General features: G+C 42.0%; 1 protein-coding gene and 1 long non-coding RNA gene across 2 annotated transcripts; both read left to right on the top strand.

The window, feature by feature from the left end:
• The first annotated feature begins 7428 nt into the window (after positions 1–7428).
• Positions 7429–10353, top strand: LOC136431326 (uncharacterized). The gene is made up of 2 exons (XR_010755027.1): positions 7429–9394; positions 9567–10353. It is a non-coding gene; the product is annotated as an uncharacterized lncRNA (long non-coding RNA).
• A 7747-nt stretch (positions 10354–18100) lies between these two features.
• Positions 18101–20097, top strand: LOC136429534 (caspase-3-like). Its single transcript, XM_066419366.1, has 3 exons — positions 18101–18293; positions 18702–19196; positions 19514–20097. The coding sequence occupies exons 1-3, from the start codon at positions 18101–18103 to the stop codon at positions 20095–20097; spliced, it is 1272 nt and encodes a 423-aa protein (XP_066275463.1).
• The last annotated feature ends 2461 nt before the right edge of the window (positions 20098–22558 follow it).

The raw sequence follows: 22558 nt of genomic DNA, 5'->3' as shown, positions 1-22558 counted from the left end.
GCTGGTTTAATCTGACCGCTTTCCGCCCTCCTCTGGGCCTTGTCCCCTGCCTCCTTTTCCCCTCCTCTTCGCCATGCTGTCCAGTGTTGAGATGACGTCGTGTTGGAGGAGGTTTTGTAGATCTTGCAGGACCCACTGGCTGTGTTGGAGGATTCGCTCCCCTGCCCCTGGTGCCTGACTGCCAACCAGACTCCGGATCTTCCGAAGCAAGATGGGGGATCCGGCGGAGGCTTCTTGTGTATCTCGCCGAGCCCTCGTTGCAACCTGACAATAGAAAACAAAATGTAATAATATAATTGACGTCGTCTATTCTGATTGGTCAGAGTTATCATCTACCAAAATGGCTTTTACAGCTAATCTATGTACGCACCCTCATCCTCTGATAGCATCAATTCTGATTGGTCAGAGTTATCAAGTGCCAAACTGGCCTATACACCTGATCTATGTACCCATCCTTTGATAGCAGCCCTTTATAAACTATAAACGATCAATTGCAAATACAGTATTTTAATATTATATGAATTTGCCCTATAAGGTTAAACATGTGGTGTAATGTAAAACAAATTGTTACGGTCTAATTCACATAACATCACTTGTAAAATTACAAGATACCTCACCATGTTTGAGGTTTGAAATAACTTCTAACTGTGGATTCTATAGTCTTACTAGAATAATGTTAATACACAATATTTGTAATGTCTTAGAGTTTTGTAAATGCGCATAATTTATGTCAAATATCCTTACTTCAAGGTCCTGTTATGTCCCTTGTATAAAATTGTTACAATAGCCACATCCAAACCAATAGCTATATGAATAAATTAATGAACAAACGTACCGTGGGTCGGGCAGATTCGATTTGTGTTTTGTACTGTTCGATCAGTTCGTCCACGTTTGTATCACCGTTGGATACGCATGCCTTAATTTTCCCCATCTGCAAAAAATATGAAGAGATGAATAAATAAACTTGATACTGTTCACGTCTGTAACAATTTTGGAACATTTTTTTTGCAGTATTACCTGTAGACAATGAGAAAAATTATTGTACTTTGTAGAATTACTTGTACAATACAATTGTAGGTTACATGACTTTATAAGAATACTAACAATACAGTAATACGAAAATTGGCGGCTATTCTAGCTACTTCTGATGCTACGGTTATATATATTCATAAGGACTAGGTTTAGACCAGTTTTGTTTGAAAATACTTTTAAAGAATGTATGTGAATAAGGTCGACAGAAAATATGCTGTACTCACTAACTCAGATGCATCCTCGTGAACTTCCTTCAAATACTCTTGGAGAATTGGGAGCTCTTCATTCAGGTATTCCAGGACGGACAATTTGTCCTCAGTCACGTGACTTAACTTCTCAATGACGTCATCAACCACCGTTTCCTCTACCCTGTTCAGCTCGTTGAGGAGAGCCTCCATCTCTGCCATATAGATTTGAAACATCTCTATGTCCTGTAGACAATGACAATGAATGTTGTAGTTTGTATAGTACTTTGTATATTTGTATCTATAGATGTGCTCCATGCCGTTCGCGATTCTTGATATACAAGTTTGAATCAGCTAAAATGGGGGGAGGGGGGGGGGGGGGGTAAAAACAATTATTGTATCAATGCCTATGTGTACCTTGGGTGTAGCATGGGTCTAACAAAATCAAATCTAAGTACTTGAGTTCCACAACCCCACACCCCGTTTAAGCGTTTTTAGGACAAGCACATGCATATGGGACTTATTCATCATAACTAACAATAAACGATAGAGAATCAACCCTATCAGTTTGGTACAGCGGAGCTTGTACTTGAAGTTCAGAACTGGTGCGTTACGCCTTAACAATGCAATGCAAACAAACAAACAAACAAACAAACAAACAAACAAACAAACAAACAAGAAAGCAAAATGTTTCCGTTTTGGTAATAATGAGATATGTGCACTTACGTCCAGGCCCGCATCTGCCAACTTCAGTCCTTTAAGACGTAGCCCCGAGAAACCAAGACTGTCGTCAAAATGTAGATCTCCCACTTTGGGCAGTAGCAGACTTAGTGAGGCCCTGTCCTTTCGACTAACCTGACCATCCACCTGCAAAGTAATTTACAATGAAACATCATTAGACTCAGTTACGTTTGGGACCGCATCCTTACCCCAACACCTACATGAAGTAAGGAGTAGTAGAGACTAGTTACCGAAAGGTCTGCCAGGTAAAATGTTCTCTAGGTTGTGTCACAAAATATCATTTTCTGTATAAATGTTAACCAGTTAGAAAACAGAAGAGAAGCCACAATTGAAGAGAAAGTTGAGTAAATGCAGATATTGTGTTTGCATTAGTTTTAACAAGCCGTTTTATATAAACCCTCCTTCGATTTATCATTTAGTAACAGCCTCTTTTTATTCTCTGTACTTCAATTTATTCAGTCTCGTGGTCTAGTATTTTGTCGTCTAGCAGAGACTAAATAACAGAACCACAGAATCCCGGGGTCGAATCCCGGCCAACCTACAGTCGTAAATAGTATCAATATAACACCGACGTAACAACATTCGTTGACAAGTATTTATGTAAACAAACTCATTAGTATGAACTTTGTTTGTTGGCATGTATGTATGTATGTATGTATGTATGTATAGATTAAGTAGACCTTACGAGAGTCGATGTACTTTTGTTGTGTCAATAAAAAGATCTGTAATACTCGTAAATTGCGTGTCTACCGTCTAACTTTAATGATGACTAGAGGTCTTGCCGCACAAATTTCATGAAATTTCTCGACAGTATTTGATGACAAGTACAAAAGATTTTCACCTTTTCGGACACACCTCTTACAATCCTCAAAACGTTGTTGACTCTGTCTCGTATTTTGGCGAAGTGGCGGTAATTCTTCTTGATGTTTTTTGCCGAGCACCCTCTCTTAACCCCCTGTCCGTCCGCACGAAGACTTAGAATACACAGCCCCAAAATTGCAACGAGGGAGATTTTTTCTAGTAGCAGCATGTCGTTGTTGATAGTTCGCAGTCCCTGTTAAAATTTCAATTGAATCACAGTGAGATATTTGCAGAACACGGAAAAACGGCATAAAGTGTCTTTAAAATAAATGCATTAATATATATAACTACAAGAAATAAACCCTAAATACAACGCTACCAACCGATTGCGTGAAGCTCTAGTTGACAGCAAAGAAGAAGCCTCCAAAACAGACGATTTTTCCAGCCGCTGTACCTTTGCTACGACAAGCTACTTTGTCGCCTTTAATAGCCGAGGTATACGCCCACACCGGAAGGGCTTCCCCGAAAAGTGACGTACATACTGACTGTTCCGGTCTATATTTGGTATGTTGAACAATACATGGTGCCCACGTGTACCCAATAAAAGATACATGTGGGCGGGGATATACGTAAATAATGCTACACCTGAAAAGCGAGGAAGACGAATTTTATCCCAATATGGGATTACCTTGGTTACCTTTGTCCTTGGCGTCTGTTTTGATGTGCACTTGATATAGTTTGGACAGATATGACGTGTATTTGAGGGGTTCCCCAGTAAAGTATGACTGAACTTCAATTAGGAATTCCCCTTTACTCACTTCAAGTTACCGTAGCCTCCGTTGCAGTCCTTTTCCCCGCAGCGTGTTTTTTTTTTCAATTTTTTTTTGGGGGGGGGAGGGGGGGCGCCACGTATCTGCTTGGGATCCCGTATCCGCCGTGCCTCTGTGTCCGCTATAGACCCTGTGTCCGCTGCTGGGGAGCGGACACAGGGTCTATAGCGGACACAGAGGCACGGCGGATACGGGATCCCAAGCAGATACGTGGCGCCCCCCCCCCCAAAAAAAAAAATTAAAAAAAAAACACGCTGCGGGGAAAAGGACTGCAACGGAGGCTAGTATTAGAAGGGGATAATTTCGTTGCAAGATTTATATATGACTCAACATGTCACACATGTACAATGGAAGCATCCTACGGTACTGTAAGTGCGTCAGAGGAAATCCTTATTGAACTAGACTCGTACTTTACTATGTTCCAGGAACTTTGGTGGCAAACCCTTTCCGATACACTCATTCCAACCTCTTTTAACTACACGTCAGGTAACCTAGGCAATTCCCATTTTTGGGATAGAATTTGTTTACCCACGCTTTTCAGGTGCAGTATTATTTACGTCCACTTGTACGTTGTGAATGACGTGTTTTATACGCCCCATGACAATCCTGAGATGTATTTGGGTCGCCTACACAGTCCGTTGTGATCGTATTTGTATCAGGTCGATGATTTTATCCCCAACGAGTGAACGACCTGCTAGTATAACGCTTGTCGGTAACAAGCTATTTTAAGACCAAATTCTCCGAAACACACATGTCTATGTCTATGTACAAATAGACTCTGTGGGGTCGTGTGGCGTAACGGTACGGTGTTCGGTCCAAAACCCAGCGATTTGAATCCCCTGACGCCACCGATGTTGTGCCGTTGGAAAAAGGCACATGGCGCGAATTTCCTTACTGACCACCCAGGTGTAAAATTGGGCATATTGTTCTCGTGTACGTGACACGTCGTCCTTGCCTGTCTAAAACCGAATTTTAAACAAACAGACCTAAAGTTACGTACACATTATAGCAGAAAACTCGATGATAATTAAAGCAGGTACACTTATGACAAAAGGATGTTATCCAGGCCTTCTCAAGAATGTATTGAACACCTGGATATCTGAAGTGTGTATACCTCGGGGATTGTTACGCTGCATATTAATGTGGCTGGTTAATGGCAAACAGCAAAATGATGAGAGGTGACTTTCGATACAACAAAACTTTTATCTACACTCACATATATCATTAACTGATATATCCGCAAAACCTAAATTCTAGAAATCTATAAAGACGAAAAAAATAATAGTTTGTTCATAACTCCAATCTTGTTGGAACGTAGACATATTCACTGCATTAGGTTTTAACAATATACAGTGAAGTCGGGTGGAAATAAAGTTGAGGGGTGGTTTACAAAGCATGATTGTGTGCGTCTGGCGTTCCTATAAATACATGTGTTATAACCCCGGGGTATTCCTTGAATCATTCTGTAGAAAACCACAGTGCGACTATAATTAGGACATTTCCCACGCTGACTATTCGTTCGGTTCGCGATCGGTGCCAGACACGTCCCCGCCCACCCATGCTGCAGCTGTAAAACTACTTAGAAACATGCTGGAGGAAAATCACCCACTGCACGAAATGGTTCCTCCTGCTATGGATCTTGCCTCAGGGTGAACCTTGAGAAATGGCACGGCCATCACTGTACCAGCAGCTCGTACACAGAGACTCAAAAACTCATTCCTCCACCAGGCTATCCGCCTGTACAACAAGGCAAATCAGTAATACTCATACTGTTAGTTTGTTTACCAATGATGTTTCTAGACGAGTGGCTTTTGCTCTTAACTGTGTATGGATATTGGATATTTATGCGCTGTTAATTGTAATGTTATGTTACATGCGTATTGTTTTTTTTATTAATTGTGGATGATGTTGTGTATAGTGTTTTGTGTAATAAATCAACACAATTCAGCTTTTATGTAATACTGCAAGGTTGATTTAATAAACTGAATTGAATTGAATGTTCTACGGGTAAACTTGAAGTCTCCCATGTGCACGTATACGGTAACTGGAAGTGAGTCAGGGGAAATCTCTATTGAGCTGCATTCGTCCTTTACTATTTTCCAAGAACTTTGGTGGCAAACCCTTTCTGATACATATCCTTCCAACCTCTTTCAACTTCACGTCAGGTAACCTAGGTAATCCCAAATTTGGACAAAATCTGATTCCCCACGCTTTTGAGGTATATTCTTTCGCCCACTTCACGTTGTGTATGACGTGTTTCATGCGCCCCATGACAATAGTGAGATGTCATCAGTCTCCCACACATTCCGTTGTTATTTTTGTTTCATCGGGTCAATAGCTTTGCCCCCAACGAGGTCAACAAACTGCTGGTACAACACTGTTAGGTAACAAACCTTGTTTTTAGACCAAAGGTGGCCCTTATGTGCACACATATCTACGTACAAATAGACTGTATGGGGTCGTGTGGCGTAACGGCAGGGTGTTCGGCCTTGACGCAACCGATGTTGTGCCTTTGGAAAAGGCACTTCACACGATTTTTCTCACTTCACCTAGGTGTAAACATGTGTACATTTTTCTCGTCTACGTGAAACTGTTGAAATGAGTTATGACAAATATTGATTGCAGTGCTACGTCGTCCTTGTCTGTCTAAAAGCTGGGTAAAAAAAATGGAGTTATGTACACATTAAAGCAGAAAACTTATGATGATAATTCCAGCACTTATCTAAGACTGTCACATATTACAAAACGATGTTATCCAGACCTTCTCAAGTATGTATTAAACACCTGGATATCTGAAGTGTGCAAATTACCTCCGGGATTTCTGACGCTGTATGTTAATGTGGCCGTCTTGAGTTACACTACCAAATTATCAGAGTTGACTTTAGGTACAACGAAACCTTTATCTGTCAAGCATCATTAATTGTTATATCCACAAGACCTTAATTCAAGAAATCTACAAAGAACGATACAATTGTTTGTACATAACACCTACTATGTAAAGTAATGGTAGAACGGCGGATTCCGCAGAACTATTCGCTCCATTAAGTTTTAACAATACACAGTAAGGTCGGGTGAGAATAAGGTGAGGGGTGGTTTTACAAAGTATGAATGGGTGCGTTCGAGCGTTTGTAACTGCAGGCGTTTGCAACCTATTAAGTAAACTTTACACAGAAAATCTATTGTACCGCTAGAGATTTCGGTCGGGGGTTACTAAGTTGTTTGCGATTGTTAGCTTCTTGGGCGGTAGGAGTTCATATTCCAATGGTTTAGATAGTCAAGGATAAAAGATTTACCAAGTCAAGTAAAGAAAGAATGTCTAGAGTTGGATTTGTTTATTAAATTGTACAAGTGAAATTTCCGGGACATTAGACCGTATTAGACGTGGATGATTTTGTTGTGAATACTGTAGAAGGGTAACTGTTCGCGGTGGTTTTATGTTCGCGGTAGTTTACGCGGTGAAACTTAAACCCACCGCGAACATTTTCGCCCTTTTTTCTGCCTGCCTACCCCCTTGATTCAACCGCGAACTGAAAACCACCACGAACATGCACTCACAATACCGCGAAATTAAATCCCGCGAACATTTCCCCTTTAACAGTACTAGTACTGTGGAGGGAAACCCTTTCAAGTACACGTCATGTCCGTTGGCTAGCTATAGTAACCTGGACGACGGATATGACGTAGATTTGAAAGGGTTTGGACGGATATGACGTAAAGTCGGGTAGGACTAAGTTGAAGGGTAGTTTACGAAGCATGACTGTGTGTGTCCGGTGTTCCTATATATATTATATCCCCGGGGATTTGTTGAATCATTTATAAAACCACAGTGCGGCTAAATTTACACTGCACGAAATGGCCACGTATCCTGACGGATCCGACGTATCCGGAATCGGGCCTCATGGCGTTTCCGAGCGAATCCGGAAAAATCCCAGTTCACTGCTCGGATACTGAAGTGCCCGCAGATCCGACCAATTCCGACGCCGTATTCTTCTGGATTCGTGATGCGCCTCGGATACCCGAAGATATTTGCGCGGATCCCTCGTTTTTTGATATTTGGAATGTTCGGATTGTTTGTATGTCGGTAGTTGCTTCGGATCCTGACGAATAAATACACACGGCACGGCATGATCTCATTTCCTGACGAATCCAGCAGATCCGGAATTGCGCATCATAGCAGATACGGAACGTTTCCGATTAGATCCGATGCACCTCAGATCAGACAATTCCGGCGCCGTATACGTCTGGATCCTTCATACGTTTCGGGTACAGATACGGAACGTTTCCGAGCAAATTCAGACAATTACCAGGTACACCTCAGATCCGGCAATTCCGACGCCGTATACGTCTGGATCCGTGATGCGCGTCGGATACCTGAGGATATTTGCGCGGATCCTTCGTTTCTAGATATTTGTCAATATGGCAGAGATGTTCGGGTTGTTTATCGGTAGTTGCTTCGGATCCTGACCAACAAATACACACTGCACGGCACGCGGCATGATCTCAGATCCTGACGAATCCAACAGATCCGGAATTGCGCATCATAGCAGATACGGAACGTTTCCGATTGGATCCGATGCACCTCAGATCCGACAATTCCCGCGCCGTATACGTCTGGATCCTTCATATGTTTCGGGTACAGATACGGAACGTTTCCGAGCAAATTTGGACAAATACCAGGAACACCTCAGATCCAGCAATTCTGATGCCGTATACGTCTGGATACGTTTCGGGTACAGATAAAATATCTACTCGGATCTTTCATTTTTTTATGTATTTGCCAATATGTTAGAAGTTCAGATTTGCCAATATGTTAGAAGTCATGAGCTGTCTCGGATCCTGACGTGTACGGAACACGGATTCGTGTCGGATATCCAAATTACCCACAAGACACTTCTGGGCGCGACAAACGTTAACGGTTTCCTTTCGGTTAACAGCACAGACAAGAACGGCGTTTCATCACCTTCTGTGCTTAACATGGCATCGCCAGAGTCTACCATGGTCGACCAGTGGTTTTTGAGTGACTTGAGAGTCGAAGGGAATTCGGTGTAAACTCAAACGCACGGAATTGCGACGTTGTCTTCTTCGTGCATGCAATATTCGTCGCCCCCCTCCCCCCTTGTAAACGCTGGTAGGGAGTTGATTCATCATTTTGAGGGACTGCCCTTTGGTAAGTACAAATTGAAAAATTCCCGTTTCTAACTAGTTTTGACGTCAGTTATCCTCCTATTGTGGCTTGACATATCATCGCATTCGCATGACCATAAGAATTCTCCAGCCGACCTGCCCTTTTACGGCGTTAGGATCTAGGAAATTTAAAATTTCAATTTGTTCATTCTTGCCAATGGTCATCAGACATGTGTGTCTGGTTAACGTTTCAGATACAAAATAGCAAGCAGTGGAGGGAAAGATAATTAAAGATATGGAAGGGAAGAAAATGTCATAATTATTTGTCCCACAAAGATCCCACAGTTTGTGGATAGTGAACTAGAACTTATAAGGAGGCAGTAGTGTGCCTCAGTGATTATTTCATTCACGTTATAGCTGTGCATGTTTGATCAATATCATATTCAAGTTATAGATGTAAGTTTTACGTAGTCAATTCAACGATGCCCAGATTCATTTTTTTACACATGCGAGTATGTGATATGTTTAATATTTGTCATTGTTTCCATTTATATATATATATCCAGTACAGCATCGGCAGATACTTCCTTCACAAATGCAGCACATATTGTGAGGACCTTGGCTGGGAACAAAGCAATCAACTGTCAGATGCTCAGCTGCTGAGTACCTCAGGCTCCTTTGGTAAGTCCATCATCGGTACACTTCAATGTTAGCTGAGAGAGGCATGATGGATATCCATTGTCCCGTGTTTTTTGTAGCTGCTGTGATGAAACGAAGCCCATGTCAAAATCATGTGACATGTTCCTTAAATACGTGAATTGATATTTATTCATCATTTGGTTTTATCATATAGGAACTGGTTCATCACAAGATGGACTCCAAGCTGAGTCCAACATGCAGATACAGAAGAAATCAGCCTTGCCTGTCCCTTACCAAGAGTGCATGGAAGAAGTGAACTCAGATGTAGTCAGAGAATGGGGAGAGGACGATTATACACATGCAGTTCCACGGCATATGCTACTTACGTTTAAAATGTAGCGTGTCATCATGGGAGTTCTTCAGACAGTATAATGTTACTTTCTATTTTCAACCTCTGTATTTGAAACAATTGTATCTGATGGCTTTTAGACGAAGAGCTGGCCACAAATAAGGCTTTTATTACTTTAGTGGAATATTTAGAACATGTAGATGATTTTGGTCCAAGGGCACTATACAGTAGTAAATATTACCACAATGTTGTGATGGTGTTAATTGTAATACATTTCATAATTTTTCAGAACATTGTGCTTGCACAACCCCAATTTACCGACATTAACCTGCATATGCAGTGGTGCTTTGAGTATGTGGATGTCCCTCAGCCTGTCTCAAATGAAATGGATCATTTAGCCACATAGTACTTCCGTATTGTATTGTATTTGATAGTTTTTGAACTTAGAAATACATTATGTTGAGATATGAAATGATACATATGTTACATACAGGCTTTCCCAAACTTCCTGTCATTCAAAATGATGTTTTGGGTATAGTTAAATTAGGAATGGAAGCACTTAGTCGGATCCGTTACGGATTCGTTGTTTTGTCCACCTGTATCCGTCAGTATTCACCATTTTCTTCAAAATACAGAAAAATCCCTGTACGCATCCGTCAGGATCTGTGGCATTTCCGTAGAGTGTACGGCTCCGTATTCGTCGAAAATCCCTTACTTTCGGATTCTTCAGGAAATATTCCATATACCGGTGCGGAAATAGTCGGATAAGTTACACGAATCCGTCAGTATCCGTCAGTATCCGCCAAAAATACAGAAAAATTCCTGTTCGTATCCGTCAGAATCGGTGGCATTTCCGTACAGTGTACGGCTCCGTATTCGTCGAAAATCCCTTACTTTCGGATTCTTCAGGAAATATTCCATATACCGGTGCGGAAATAGTCGGATACGTTACACGAATCCGCATGTATCCGTCAGTATCCGCCAAAAATACAGAAAAATTCCTGTTCGTATCCGTCAGGATCGGTGGCATTTCCGTACAGTGTACGGCTCCGTATTCGTCGAAAATCCCTTACTTTCGGATTCTTCAGGAAATATTCCATATACCGGTGCGGAAATAGTCGGATACCTTACACGAATCCGCATGTATCCGTCAGTATCCGTCAGTATCCGACAAAAATACAGAAAAATCCCGGTACGTATACGCCGGGAAACGAGGCCATTTCGTGCAGTGTTAGCACATTTACCGCGCTGACTATTCGTTCGGTTCGCAATCGTTGCCAGACACGCCCCCCTCCCACGTGCATGTTTCCAGATAGCTTTTTTCTTAGTTGAAAAATCAAATGAGTTAATTTTTCTTTCATTTCCACTTCTAAAACGTTGTAACGATCGCTTACATGTACTGCTCCTATTGGACAGAAATAGAAACGCTTTGCTGTACAGGGAGGGAGTTTTTCTCTTTGTGGTATATGCTTATACTTCGCTAGGTGACACTATGCATGTATCAATTCAATTCATTCATTTATCTATTGTATCTTTAGTAGTACAATTGTTTTCAAATTATCATGGGTCCTTTTCCCCAAGCTTACAGGTACACTAGTTTCCATAAAGCGCCCAGAGGACTGACACATTACAAAACGATTTTATCCAGGCCTTCTCAAGAATGTCCTGAACACAACTCGGGGATTACTGACGCTGCCAAATTATGACAGTTGACTTAAGGTGCAATAAACCCTTTATCTACACAAGTATCATTAACTTATATATCCGAAAGAACAGAATTCAAGAAATCTACAAATATGCTACAATTGTTTATACATAACACCTATGCAAAGTCATGGTGGAACGGTGGATTCCGCAGAAATATTCGCTCCATTAAGTTTTAACAATACACAGTAAGGACGGGTGAGAATAAGGTGAAGGAGTGGTTTACAGGGTGTGAATGGGTGCAGTACCACGTCGTCGTTGTCTGCAGCTGCCTAACGTTATTGACACATCAAAGCAGAAAACTATTGATGATAATTCCACCAGGTACCCTAAGGCGAAACGATGTTATCCAGTCCTTGTCAAGTATGTCTTGAACACCTGGATTTCCACAATGAAGTGTGCATACCCCGGGGATTACTGGCGCTGCGTTTTAATGTGGCGGTCTTTGGGCAAAAGGCCGAATTATGTGATTTGACTCAAGTTAAGTACAATAAAGACTTGACGGAAGTTGACACAGGTGATTCAAAGCGTCGTTTTCAGACTTCTGCACCGGCGTTTATTTCTTGGGGGGGGGGGGGGGGGCTGATTAATTCGCGATTTCCAACATGGAACAGGTTAGCTGATGCTGGGACGATAATTTACGCGCGCCTGGGATTACAGAACATTTTTATCAACGCCCCTCCCCCCCAAAAAAACGCCTGAATGCTGGCGCTCCTAGAAGTCTGCGAAGGTGGTTATGTAGAGAAGTAGAAGGAATACTACTTCTGGATCAAGTGAGCACAGACACACAAGATTTGCCGTGGCCGAGGGACGATCTTTATTTCACACTCACATCCTCTCTCCTCTATTTGTGCCGTCCAACTGTGCTGTCTTTCCTTATGTCTGTCCCTTTTTATCTGTCTGGGACTCTTATCTAATTCAGGATCTTTACCAGATGTGTTTGACAGGTCAATTAATTATGTGACAGTTCTTCAAGAAGGGTCGTCATTTCACATGTTTCTGTCTTACATTGTCAGCACTTCACATGTTTCTGTCTTATCTTGTCTCCCAGGGGGGTTTGTCGGGTGTTTCTTAGAAATTCAGATAGTCTATCTCTTATGAAAACATATGTGACAAATATCTGCCCCATTGCGAGTTGAAATGCATGTACACTATATTACATCCCCCTGTTTTGAAATAAATGCGTCCTCGCATTTGACAACAGTGTGTCACAAAAAACAGAACAACGGTAACATACATCATCATACTAAATAACAAGTCAGTTTACATTCACAGCATCATACAAATGTATGGGTAAATTACAAGTCAGTTTACATTCACAGCATCATACAAATGTATGGGTATATGACTAACAGAAATGTGTATTGAGTTCGAAGGGACATTGCTAGCTGCACTACGTCATGATTGAATCGAACGTGGGCAGGGAATACAGTCACTGGATCAAGAGTTCAGTTGTCAAGGTCAATTTCTTAATTAACTGTCTGGTGTCCAGGTCGCAATCTGCATCATCCTGGAGTCACCATCACTAGTAGTACTCGGGCCGTTCAACGGTTGTCTTCGGGTCCTCTGCTCAGGTGTGCCAGCTGTCCCTCACCATGCCTTGCCGTCTTCGCTTCTTCGTCCTCACGGCGGCTGTGTCCTGTCGTTGCCCAATTGGCTGCCGATGTGGCTGTCTCGATCAGGTCACAGGCCCGTAGAATTCTTGGTCCTCCTTAGGTTGGGGTGCCCTGTGTGGCTGCTCCACTACCGTCCGGACCGTTATCACCCTCCATGAGTGGTGCGTTGTCTGTGACTGCTCTACCACCGTCCGGGTTTAACTTTACCTATGCAAGGTATAGAGGATCGAACAACCTGGCCACACCATCTTGCTATACTAGACCCTAACATTTTCACATTAGCTTTCCAGCGATGTCTGAAACTATCATAGGCTGAGCCCCGGGGGGTTGGAATCTAACTTTGCTATCAGCTGCGCCTTCACGATGCCCAAACACCACCGCTAACCGGTAATATTTACCTGATAGTTGGCTTTCCACAGGCATCATCCAGCAGTCAGCTCCTCCCCCCACTAGCTTACAATTTAATCAGGAGACCCTAATAGATATGTAATTTGATTTCCATGGACAACTATTGTCTCTCTTTCCATTGACACTTCAATTTAAGCAGCTAAACCTTGTTCAAGAAACAGCGTACTACTTCTAACCTGACCATCCTTACCGAAAAATTGCTTTCATGTTTTCTTGATCTGTAACCACTTCAAACTAGGTCTCGCTAGGCACGCTCAATACCTACCCTACCCCGGGATCTGTGGAGCCTCGCAAACCCCCTGCTCAACCGTGGCAGTCGGTAGAGCTCCTGTCAACCTACCCTTACTGGACTACATCTCAAAAACTTTCAAGCCTCTTCTACCAGACAGTTTCAGCATTTGTAATATCTCTATACTACATGATCCATGATCGGTAAATTAAAATGCTTTCAAAAATATGTATACGGGCTGTGTGCACATGCGCATGCACAGCAGAGCCCGCCTACATTTCTGTCCACAACCGACCCTCAAGCAAATATAAACAGTAGACACTGCCATGTTTCAATATCATTTCCAAATGAATGAGAATGTAAAAAAAAATCACTTTTGGGGAATTCGGAATGTTCAAGGGAAAATTCACCCACTGCTAAACCTAACATAAGAGGGACTGACACTTCACGGCTTTTTATTTCACATATATCTGTAGCTACTAACTAGAATGGACCTTCAGATAACCTATGCTACCTAAGGAGAGCTATCTTGGATTACGCCTACATTTATGCCAGATATACACTACATGAGAAAGGATAAACAGAAAATCAGACTAGGTGGCCAGGTCATCACAATGCTCAAAACCAAGCAAAGGCACGATCTCACCGGACTGAGACTGCTTCTGGTCCCGGTGGCCATCTCTTGTTGTCCTGTGGCCGTCCCAGCGTTGTTCCTGCTGGTCGTAGTCTCCTCGATCCCGTGCAGGGAGATATTACCGCAATCCTGCCCAGACAACGCCATGTAGAGAAGTAGAAGGAATACTACTTCTGGATCAAGTGAGCACAGACACACAAGATTTGCCGTGGCCGAGGGACGATCTTTATTTCACACTCACATCCTCTCTCCTCTATTTGTGCCGTCCAACTGTGCTGTCTTTCCTTATGTCTGTCCCTTTTTATCTGTCTGGGACTCTTATCTAATTCAGGATCTTTACCAGATGTGTTTGACAGGTCAATTAATTATGTGACAGTTCTTCAAGAAGGGTCGTCATTTCACATGTTTCTGTCTTACATTGTCAGCACTTCACATGTTTCTGTCTTATCTTGTCTCCCAGGGGGGTTTGTCGGGTGTTTCTTAGAAATTCAGATAGTCTATCTCTTATGAAAACATATGTGACAAATATCTGCCCCATTGCGAGTTGAAATGCATGTACACTATATTACAGTTACATGATTCAAGTAAGACGAGAGCATGGCAGTCAATCTCAAAGCAGATGTAAGGATCCGGTGTTCTATGAAATATGGTCCGGCGTGAGAATCTGTCCGGGGCGTGGCCTAAAAACTACGAAGGCCCACAAGTACAAAGTATACCAACGAAGACTAATGTATCGCCCTACCTTACTGTCTTACAGTAACAAAGCACTGACAACGAATTATATCATACAAAGTAGGTAGATGAATCAAATCAGATATCCTATAAAAGCAAGTGGTTAATTTCTTCATATATTGCGTCGTAGCAATTCGGTCCGAGTTAAGCAATTCGGTCCCAGCCCGCCTAGATTGCGGCCCAAATCACAGTAATGGTACTCGTTAAACTTTAGCTCGTTTTTGCCTCAGGAATACTGAAAGTATTCATCAATACCTTTTGTTTACTACATCCTACCATAGGACTTGTCACAAACTTTGATGATTTTGAGACCACTTTCAAGTGACGGGCGGACCAAATGTGCCTTCGAATTCTGAAAATCGCGGTATCTTTCCTCAAACTACTTCTCAAACATGTTTTTTCGCTATGTGACCGAGTTAAAAAAGACTGGTTGTAATGACATAAGCCACTCTGTTTGGAAGAGTGAGAGGGGGGAACACTTTCCACGGGCGGACCAAATGTCATAGAAGGTCGTGAGAATCTGTCCGCCCTAATGTAAATCGCGGTATCGTTAAACAAAACACTTCTCAAACATGTTTTTTTCGCAATGTTAAGACTCAAGTACATGTGTCCGAGTTAATAAGACTGATTGGAATAACCTAACTCACTCCATTTGGAAGAGTGTGAGGGGGGACCATTTTTCACCGGCGGACAAAATGTGATAGAAGGTCGTGAGAGTCGGTCCGCCCTGATGAAAATCGCGGTATCGTTTAGAACGTCTTTTTAATCGTGCACCTTCCTAAACACACCACCGTCTCAGGTAGCCCCATGAAAACAAACAGTACTACATAGAGACGTAGAAACCAAGCATGATTGAATTGAAAAAAAGGTAGGTTAAACTGAAATTTTACTCATTTGTCGTCAAACTGGTACTAGTGTAAAGGATAGCTCGGTAAAATACAGAAATCTAGCAGAAGAGAGAGTTGCTTTATCAAATAGATTCCTTCAATCACTGTGACAGTAATACCGAATTGTGTAAAAACAGTCAATGTGGTAGACGGTTCATCCTTGGCATAGTATCTAATATACCCCGTCAACACTGAGCATTCAGCAGACAGGGTTTGCTCTGAAGGAACTTCGTCTAGACCCACGACTCCCCCGTGCGGATTCCATATGTACTGCATCAATTGGTCTTTGTGTGTACTATCGGCGTCTGTTTCTCGCCTATTGGCACCAAATTTATCAATTGCGAATGTTTTCAAATTTTCGAAAAATCCGCAAGTCAGCTGAAAAATTCGCGCCGATTATATATTAGCGCTTATTTGCGCCTGTTAGCGAGTGTCTTTCGCAAAGAGGCGCGCAATTAAGTAGGCACGACCCAGTAAGGTACCCGCTTAAGCCTCCGTCACAAATAAGAAATTCAGCTCGGCCGACGTGTTGTCGAGCTTCAGATGTGCATTTTCGGTCGAAATACGGCCGACGTCCTGTCGATTACGCGGGCTCCGGGCGATTTTTAGAAATCAAAGTTGACCCAAATATTGGCCTTTTACCAGGTTAGTCGATACTGACTTCGTCCATGTCCAAGAGATGGTACCATCTCATGGGTGATTTTTAGTTTTTAGTGTTCGACGGACGTCACCCGAGATTTTCATTGAAAAACACGGTCGACGCTCGGGCAATTTTGAAATTCGGCGAGCTTCGGGCGATCTACAAATTCGGCCGACGCTCGCATGAATTGTGACGCCGGCTTTAAGGATACAACACTGGGGTCTTTGTGTTTATACTAGAGAACCAACAATGTGAAAACGTAACTTGTGACCCTTCTGTATACATACCAGCCAAGGTGTGGCGATGGGAAGTTCCCATGACGTCAGCCTTCTGTAGCTGTGGCGCAGTTAAAAATTTGATAACAAAGAATTGTCTCTGTGACTTGTGGATTGATATATCTTATCCATTTTTTTTAATAACCCTACTTCTTAGTTTAGGTTGACATGTATCCCAGCAGGTGTTAGTGCGGTCATCAGTTAAACTTGTATTTCGTAAAAGATTTTAAGAACATTTGACTACATACGCTTTACGGACGTCCGGACGCTTTAACGCGGCGTACATCACTAAATTCAAGGAAACTTTACGGAGCTTTTATTCGTTGTAAAAATTCGAATTTGAGCTTACATGTACTTTCTTACTTTACAGATAAACGGACAAACGTAAAGCTTGCGTAAATGCACGCGCAAGTATTACATAAAGTAACTTATAGGGTGCTTAAAGAGCGGAATTCCTGCAGCGAGGGTTCCGACACAGGGGGGCATGTCATTGAATGAAACATAATCTAGTTAGACCTAACTATATGACATAGGACATAGCTGTTTATCCACATCTGTTGTCGACATGTCTTTGTAGCAATTAATTGTACGGTTCTACAATGTTTTAGAATATTTTAAAGTCACTGCTTAATGTATTAAGTTTGTCATAGTCAAACAGCAACGCATAGTCTCTGCTCCTGTCGCTGTTCTACTCTTTGACGCTACTGCATTCAATTCACATGGTAACCTTAAACCTAACAATTTAATACACCTACAGGCATGCCAGAGCATGCCCGCGTCATGTCGTCACGTTTGGTTACTTCATGTTCTGAGCTGAATAATTTATGGATGGCAAGTAAATATGTTGTGTCCTTCCAGTATCGTCAGGTATTTGTTCAGCTACGTAACTGTTAGCAGAGTCACTCACAAAGCGAAAAAAACGCCAATGAAAGACACATCGGCCAAATGAAACCTGACATTCCCTAACACACGTACACTATTATGCTATCTTTCCGCTTGGTTGGGTTAATATAGAACACACAGAGGCAGGTAAAGGTCACGGGGGCGTTGCCATTGTTCATGCTGCCAACTTGGTATGTTTGTTTGGGAGGGTAGTGAACGTTTGCTCGCCACGTGAACCAAAACGACACCGTATTAGGGTAGTAGAACAGTTTGGGCTAAGTACCAGGTAGCTCAGAAAGACAGGTTCCTCCTAAGTATTGATTGTTAAGCCCCTGGTGTACGTCGGATCGGACACCAAAATGCCAAGGGTGCGTCAACGTCGGCAGAACAGCATGGCGGCCATTGTCAGACGTCCCGAGTCGTGTATCATCGTCAGAGGGCTACCGGAGAACGAGTCAGAAAATACGGACGTTACGTTAGGGCTCTACATGTATTTCACCAGCCCGACCATCGGTGGCGGTAAAGTAGCCTTCGTGCTGAGGACAGAAGAGGGAGCGGCACAAATTGAGTTCGTAGAAGAATCAAGTAAGTATAATGTTAATGCTACCGGCTTCTTTCTATTTGAAATTTGGTGTTCACTAACTGACTTTGGGGAAGGAAACCCAAGAAACAATGAAGTCGATTATGTGCGTTGAGCAAAGTGATGTAGGGGCTAACAGGAAAATATTTAGGCATTGATGAAGGTTAGACATCCAGGTAATAAGATACGCCAAAAATAATTACTCAAGCAACTGGTCGACTGTTTCAAAATCTTATCCAGTTGCTTGAGTAATTATTTTTGGCGTATAATATTTAGGCATCTTTGCAAAATCACTACATTGTATGCTTCGACTTACTGATCAGGACAGAAGACGTATCAAGTCTTCTTCCATTACATATGTCACCATTCTGTTACTGCCGAATCTGTGATCGCTATTCTACCATCATTTGCAGCTGTGAAGACGGTCTTGGCCCACAGAAGACACATGCTTAAATACTGGCGTCTCCATGACAACGAAGAAGTCGAGGTCCCCCTCCGAGTGGAGCCCCTGTCACCCGAAGCTGCTGTGCTGAACAGAATGTTGACACACACTGAAGAAAAGCGGGCAGCGATGCGCGAAAAGCTGGCAGCGATGCGCGAAAGAGTCCTAGCTCTTACCCAGAAACTCGACAACGTCACACAAGAGAAGGAAGAACTCCAGTCGAGGGTAGACGAGCTTGAGCGAAGACAAGGCCTCAGCCCCGACGACACGGTGCGAGCCCTTGAGAGCGAGAACGAACGTCTTAGACAAGAACTGTACAGAAAGAGACACGAGCAGGTGGCAGCGAAGGATCACACGAGATCTAAAACGTACGAGATGAGTCGTAAACCGCGAGGGTTGGCCCTCATCATCAACAACACTAAATTCTTACGACTACTGGAGAGGGTTGGGGCCGAAGAAGATACAGGTATGCTTAAAACTATACATGTAGCCGGAAATAAAGTAGTTTTGTATCTTATCAAAAGTTTGTCGATAGACTCTAACAAGTACATTTCAGGCTCCATTCAGAAACAAATAATGATATGGAACGACTACCTTTTCACATGTTTTTGATTTGTTTACTTTGCTCACGAACCTTTTGACCTTTCGTCTTATACCTTTGCTGGGAAAGAAGTTTAACGTTACAGGCTATCGTCTCTAGATCTCCTAGATGAAAAGAAAGACAAATACGTAGACGGGTGGCATGGAAAAACACACGCTTCATTTGTTTTATCCTTGCGTTAGATCGGGTTTCCAGCCTGTTCCAACGACTTGACTTTGACGTGGTCTCCCACACTAACCTTGACCACGCCAAGATGGTGGACGTGTTCATCCAACTCGGACAGGCTGACCACTCCAACTACGACTGCTTCGTGTGCTGTATCATGTCCCACGGAACGTCCAGCAAAGTTTTCTCCTCCAACGACGTTGGGATCGACATTTGTGAACTCATGAAACATGTCAAAATTGAAAGGTGCCCGAGTCTCAAAGGAAAACCAAAACTGTTCTTCATCCAAGCGTGTCAAGGGGAAGCTGTACAGGGTCGTGCGCTGGACAACGACACACACGATTCGAAACAGTTTTCGTTCATGTCACACGAAGCCGACATCTTTCTTGGCTTATCTACCGTATCGGGGTTTGTTTCAAAGCGGAATTGTGACGGGGCACCTTACATCCGCTTCCTCGCGGAAGTATTTACAGAGTTTGGACACAAACGTGAACTCATGACCATGATGGGTATGATCTGCGATCAAATGAACTCCCAAGTCGGAATGGTGTCATCCAATCATTCTACACTGACTAAAGATCTCTACTTTTCCACAGGTTAAGGTAAAACTACAATCTTTGCGACTGGAAAATAATAGAATCCACAGTGTCACAAATAGATGATGAATACATGTTTATTAGTTGTCAAGATAAGACAACTTTTCAGAAAAATTTAAGAAGCTGTCAAATAGTATAATTGACTTGGATTTTTAAATACGTATAAAAGGTATGCCAAGAACTATAATACAGACGTACAAAATTGGGGACCACATGATAGTAATAGGCGTATATTTCATATACAGGTCCTGAGCGTATGAGGAAAAAGAGGGTTTGATAAAATTGATCGTGGAAAGTTGATTCCACTACCTAATGATGTGATGTATGTATATAGAACATTTTGTATATAATTGAATTAACTTCATGTACAGGACCATGGAAAGTGAAAAACCGAGAAAAAATGGTGTAAGAATAATAATCATGTCTGAAAGAGATTCGACCACTGTTGGAACATCCTCGAAATATGAAAATGGCAACTTCAGTGCTGCCTTAACTTACACTTTGGAACTGCACATGTACAATAATTTAGGGAAGCATATGCCCTATCTAGACTAGAGATAGGGTAAATTCATAATATTAGTTGACAATGTCTTAAGTCAAAAATATTTACTGTGATGTACATAAGGCTGAATATGCCCAATTTTGACCACTGGTCACTGGTTATGACCGGTAAATATGTACAGCTGTCCATAGAAAATTCACCCATATCTTGGATCATATCTCAACATGTATTTACAATTTATTCTCTGCTTTGCCGCCACGTGTCTTTATCTCAGCACCTTCATGTTCTGTACATGGAAAGATTCACCAAATAAAATACACCCATTGTAAACTTTCTATCAAATGTTACAGAGGGATTCTTGGCTTATCTAAGTAGAATGTATCAAAGTCTGCTTCAATGCTGTAAAACAAACCAAAGTTACCTCAAAGTAACATTCACCTTTCTTTTCTCAATACAATGTCATGTACTCTGCATTAAAGGGACATTTGATTCAATTATTGCAACGTTTCCAGATTGATGAGACTGTATTAGACATTCAGGAACAAAGTTCTGAACAGCAACTATTAACTATGAATACAAATTTTGAAAACCTGAATTTTCAACTTTGCATTTCAAGTCTTTGTAAAGGATTCCATTACGAGAAAAAAACTTCAAGGCCAATCGAGTTTCCTTGAGCTGAACAGAGACGGGGGCACCATAGGCTATCTGTCAGGTAGGGTCCACTGTCCACTGAGTCTCAAGTCACGTTTCAAGAACGGCAGGGTGTTCGGCCTAGAACCCAGCGGTCCCGGGTTCAAGTCCTCTCACGCCACTGATGTTTTGCCCTTGGGAAAAGGCACTTTGCACGACTTTCCTCACTCCACCCAAGTGTAACAAGATTGGCAACAAAAAAAGATGTTGCCATGGCGACGGTGGTCTCTGTTAACGTTTTCGTTTTTAGCCCGCATGCAAATAAGGACCTCGCATAAATCATATCAGTCGATCACCTTCTCTACCAAAATAACGTAAGTTGTCCAATGTACGAAAATCATGTTTTCACGAAAAAAAGATATCGTACCATTTCCTCATAAATTATGTAAATGAGGCCCTCTATGCAAGATTTGTGTCTAATAGTGGCCACATTTACTTTACTTCCAAATGGTGCAAAAATGAAATCCCCATCATTTACCACTATGGATTTATAGTATTTTGTCATTAATTATGCAAATTAAGTATCAATTTGCATAATTGATATCTATCAATATTTACCTCTTTCTCAGTTACATATGTCATGTGTTTGAGAGTCCTATAATAGAATTCAGCTGATTTATTAACTGTCCTCATTAATTATGCAAATCAGATATTTATTTGCATAATTGGCATATGATTATGTAAATCATCACTTAAGCTATCTACACACCAAAAATTATGATGATCCGTCTTCCCATTCTGGCGTTATTCTCTTTCAAAGTTTGAGTCAAAATCAGCTCCTGCAGTTCCAAAAAAAGCCGCTAGGGGGTCAAAATCTACAGGACATATTTTCCTACCAAAGAGCTATCCACCACTTAAAAATCATGACTATAGCATGTTCAGAAGACGAGATTTGAAAAGTCAAAGTTCCCCTGTAGTACCATAGAAAGTTGCTAGGGGGCCCAAAATCCAATCATTACAAGGTCTCTCACAGACCTACCCACCTACAAAATATGAAGACAATACATCCAGGCATTCTTGAGTTATCGTCCCATGAACTTTCACATTCCTGTACAATTCCTAGAATTCTTGCAATCTGCACACAATATAGTAAAAATTTGGCTCGCCCCTGAGGCGTCGCCAAAAATTGGTATATTGTTTTTTTCTGCGTGACACGGTTGAAATAAGTTATGAAAAACGATGAATAGTAAAATAAAAGAGAAAAAGTGGCAGCCTTCCACGATCCAGACAAGTCGACAATCAAACTTCCATGGGCATATCCTGTGTAAGGGCTG

The sequence above is a fragment of the Branchiostoma lanceolatum genome, chromosome 3 (assembly GCF_035083965.1).
Source record: "Branchiostoma lanceolatum isolate klBraLanc5 chromosome 3, klBraLanc5.hap2, whole genome shotgun sequence".
In the NCBI taxonomy this organism is placed as follows: Eukaryota; Metazoa; Chordata; class Leptocardii; order Amphioxiformes; family Branchiostomatidae; genus Branchiostoma; species Branchiostoma lanceolatum.
This window is presented reverse-complemented; position numbering and strand designations above follow the sequence as displayed.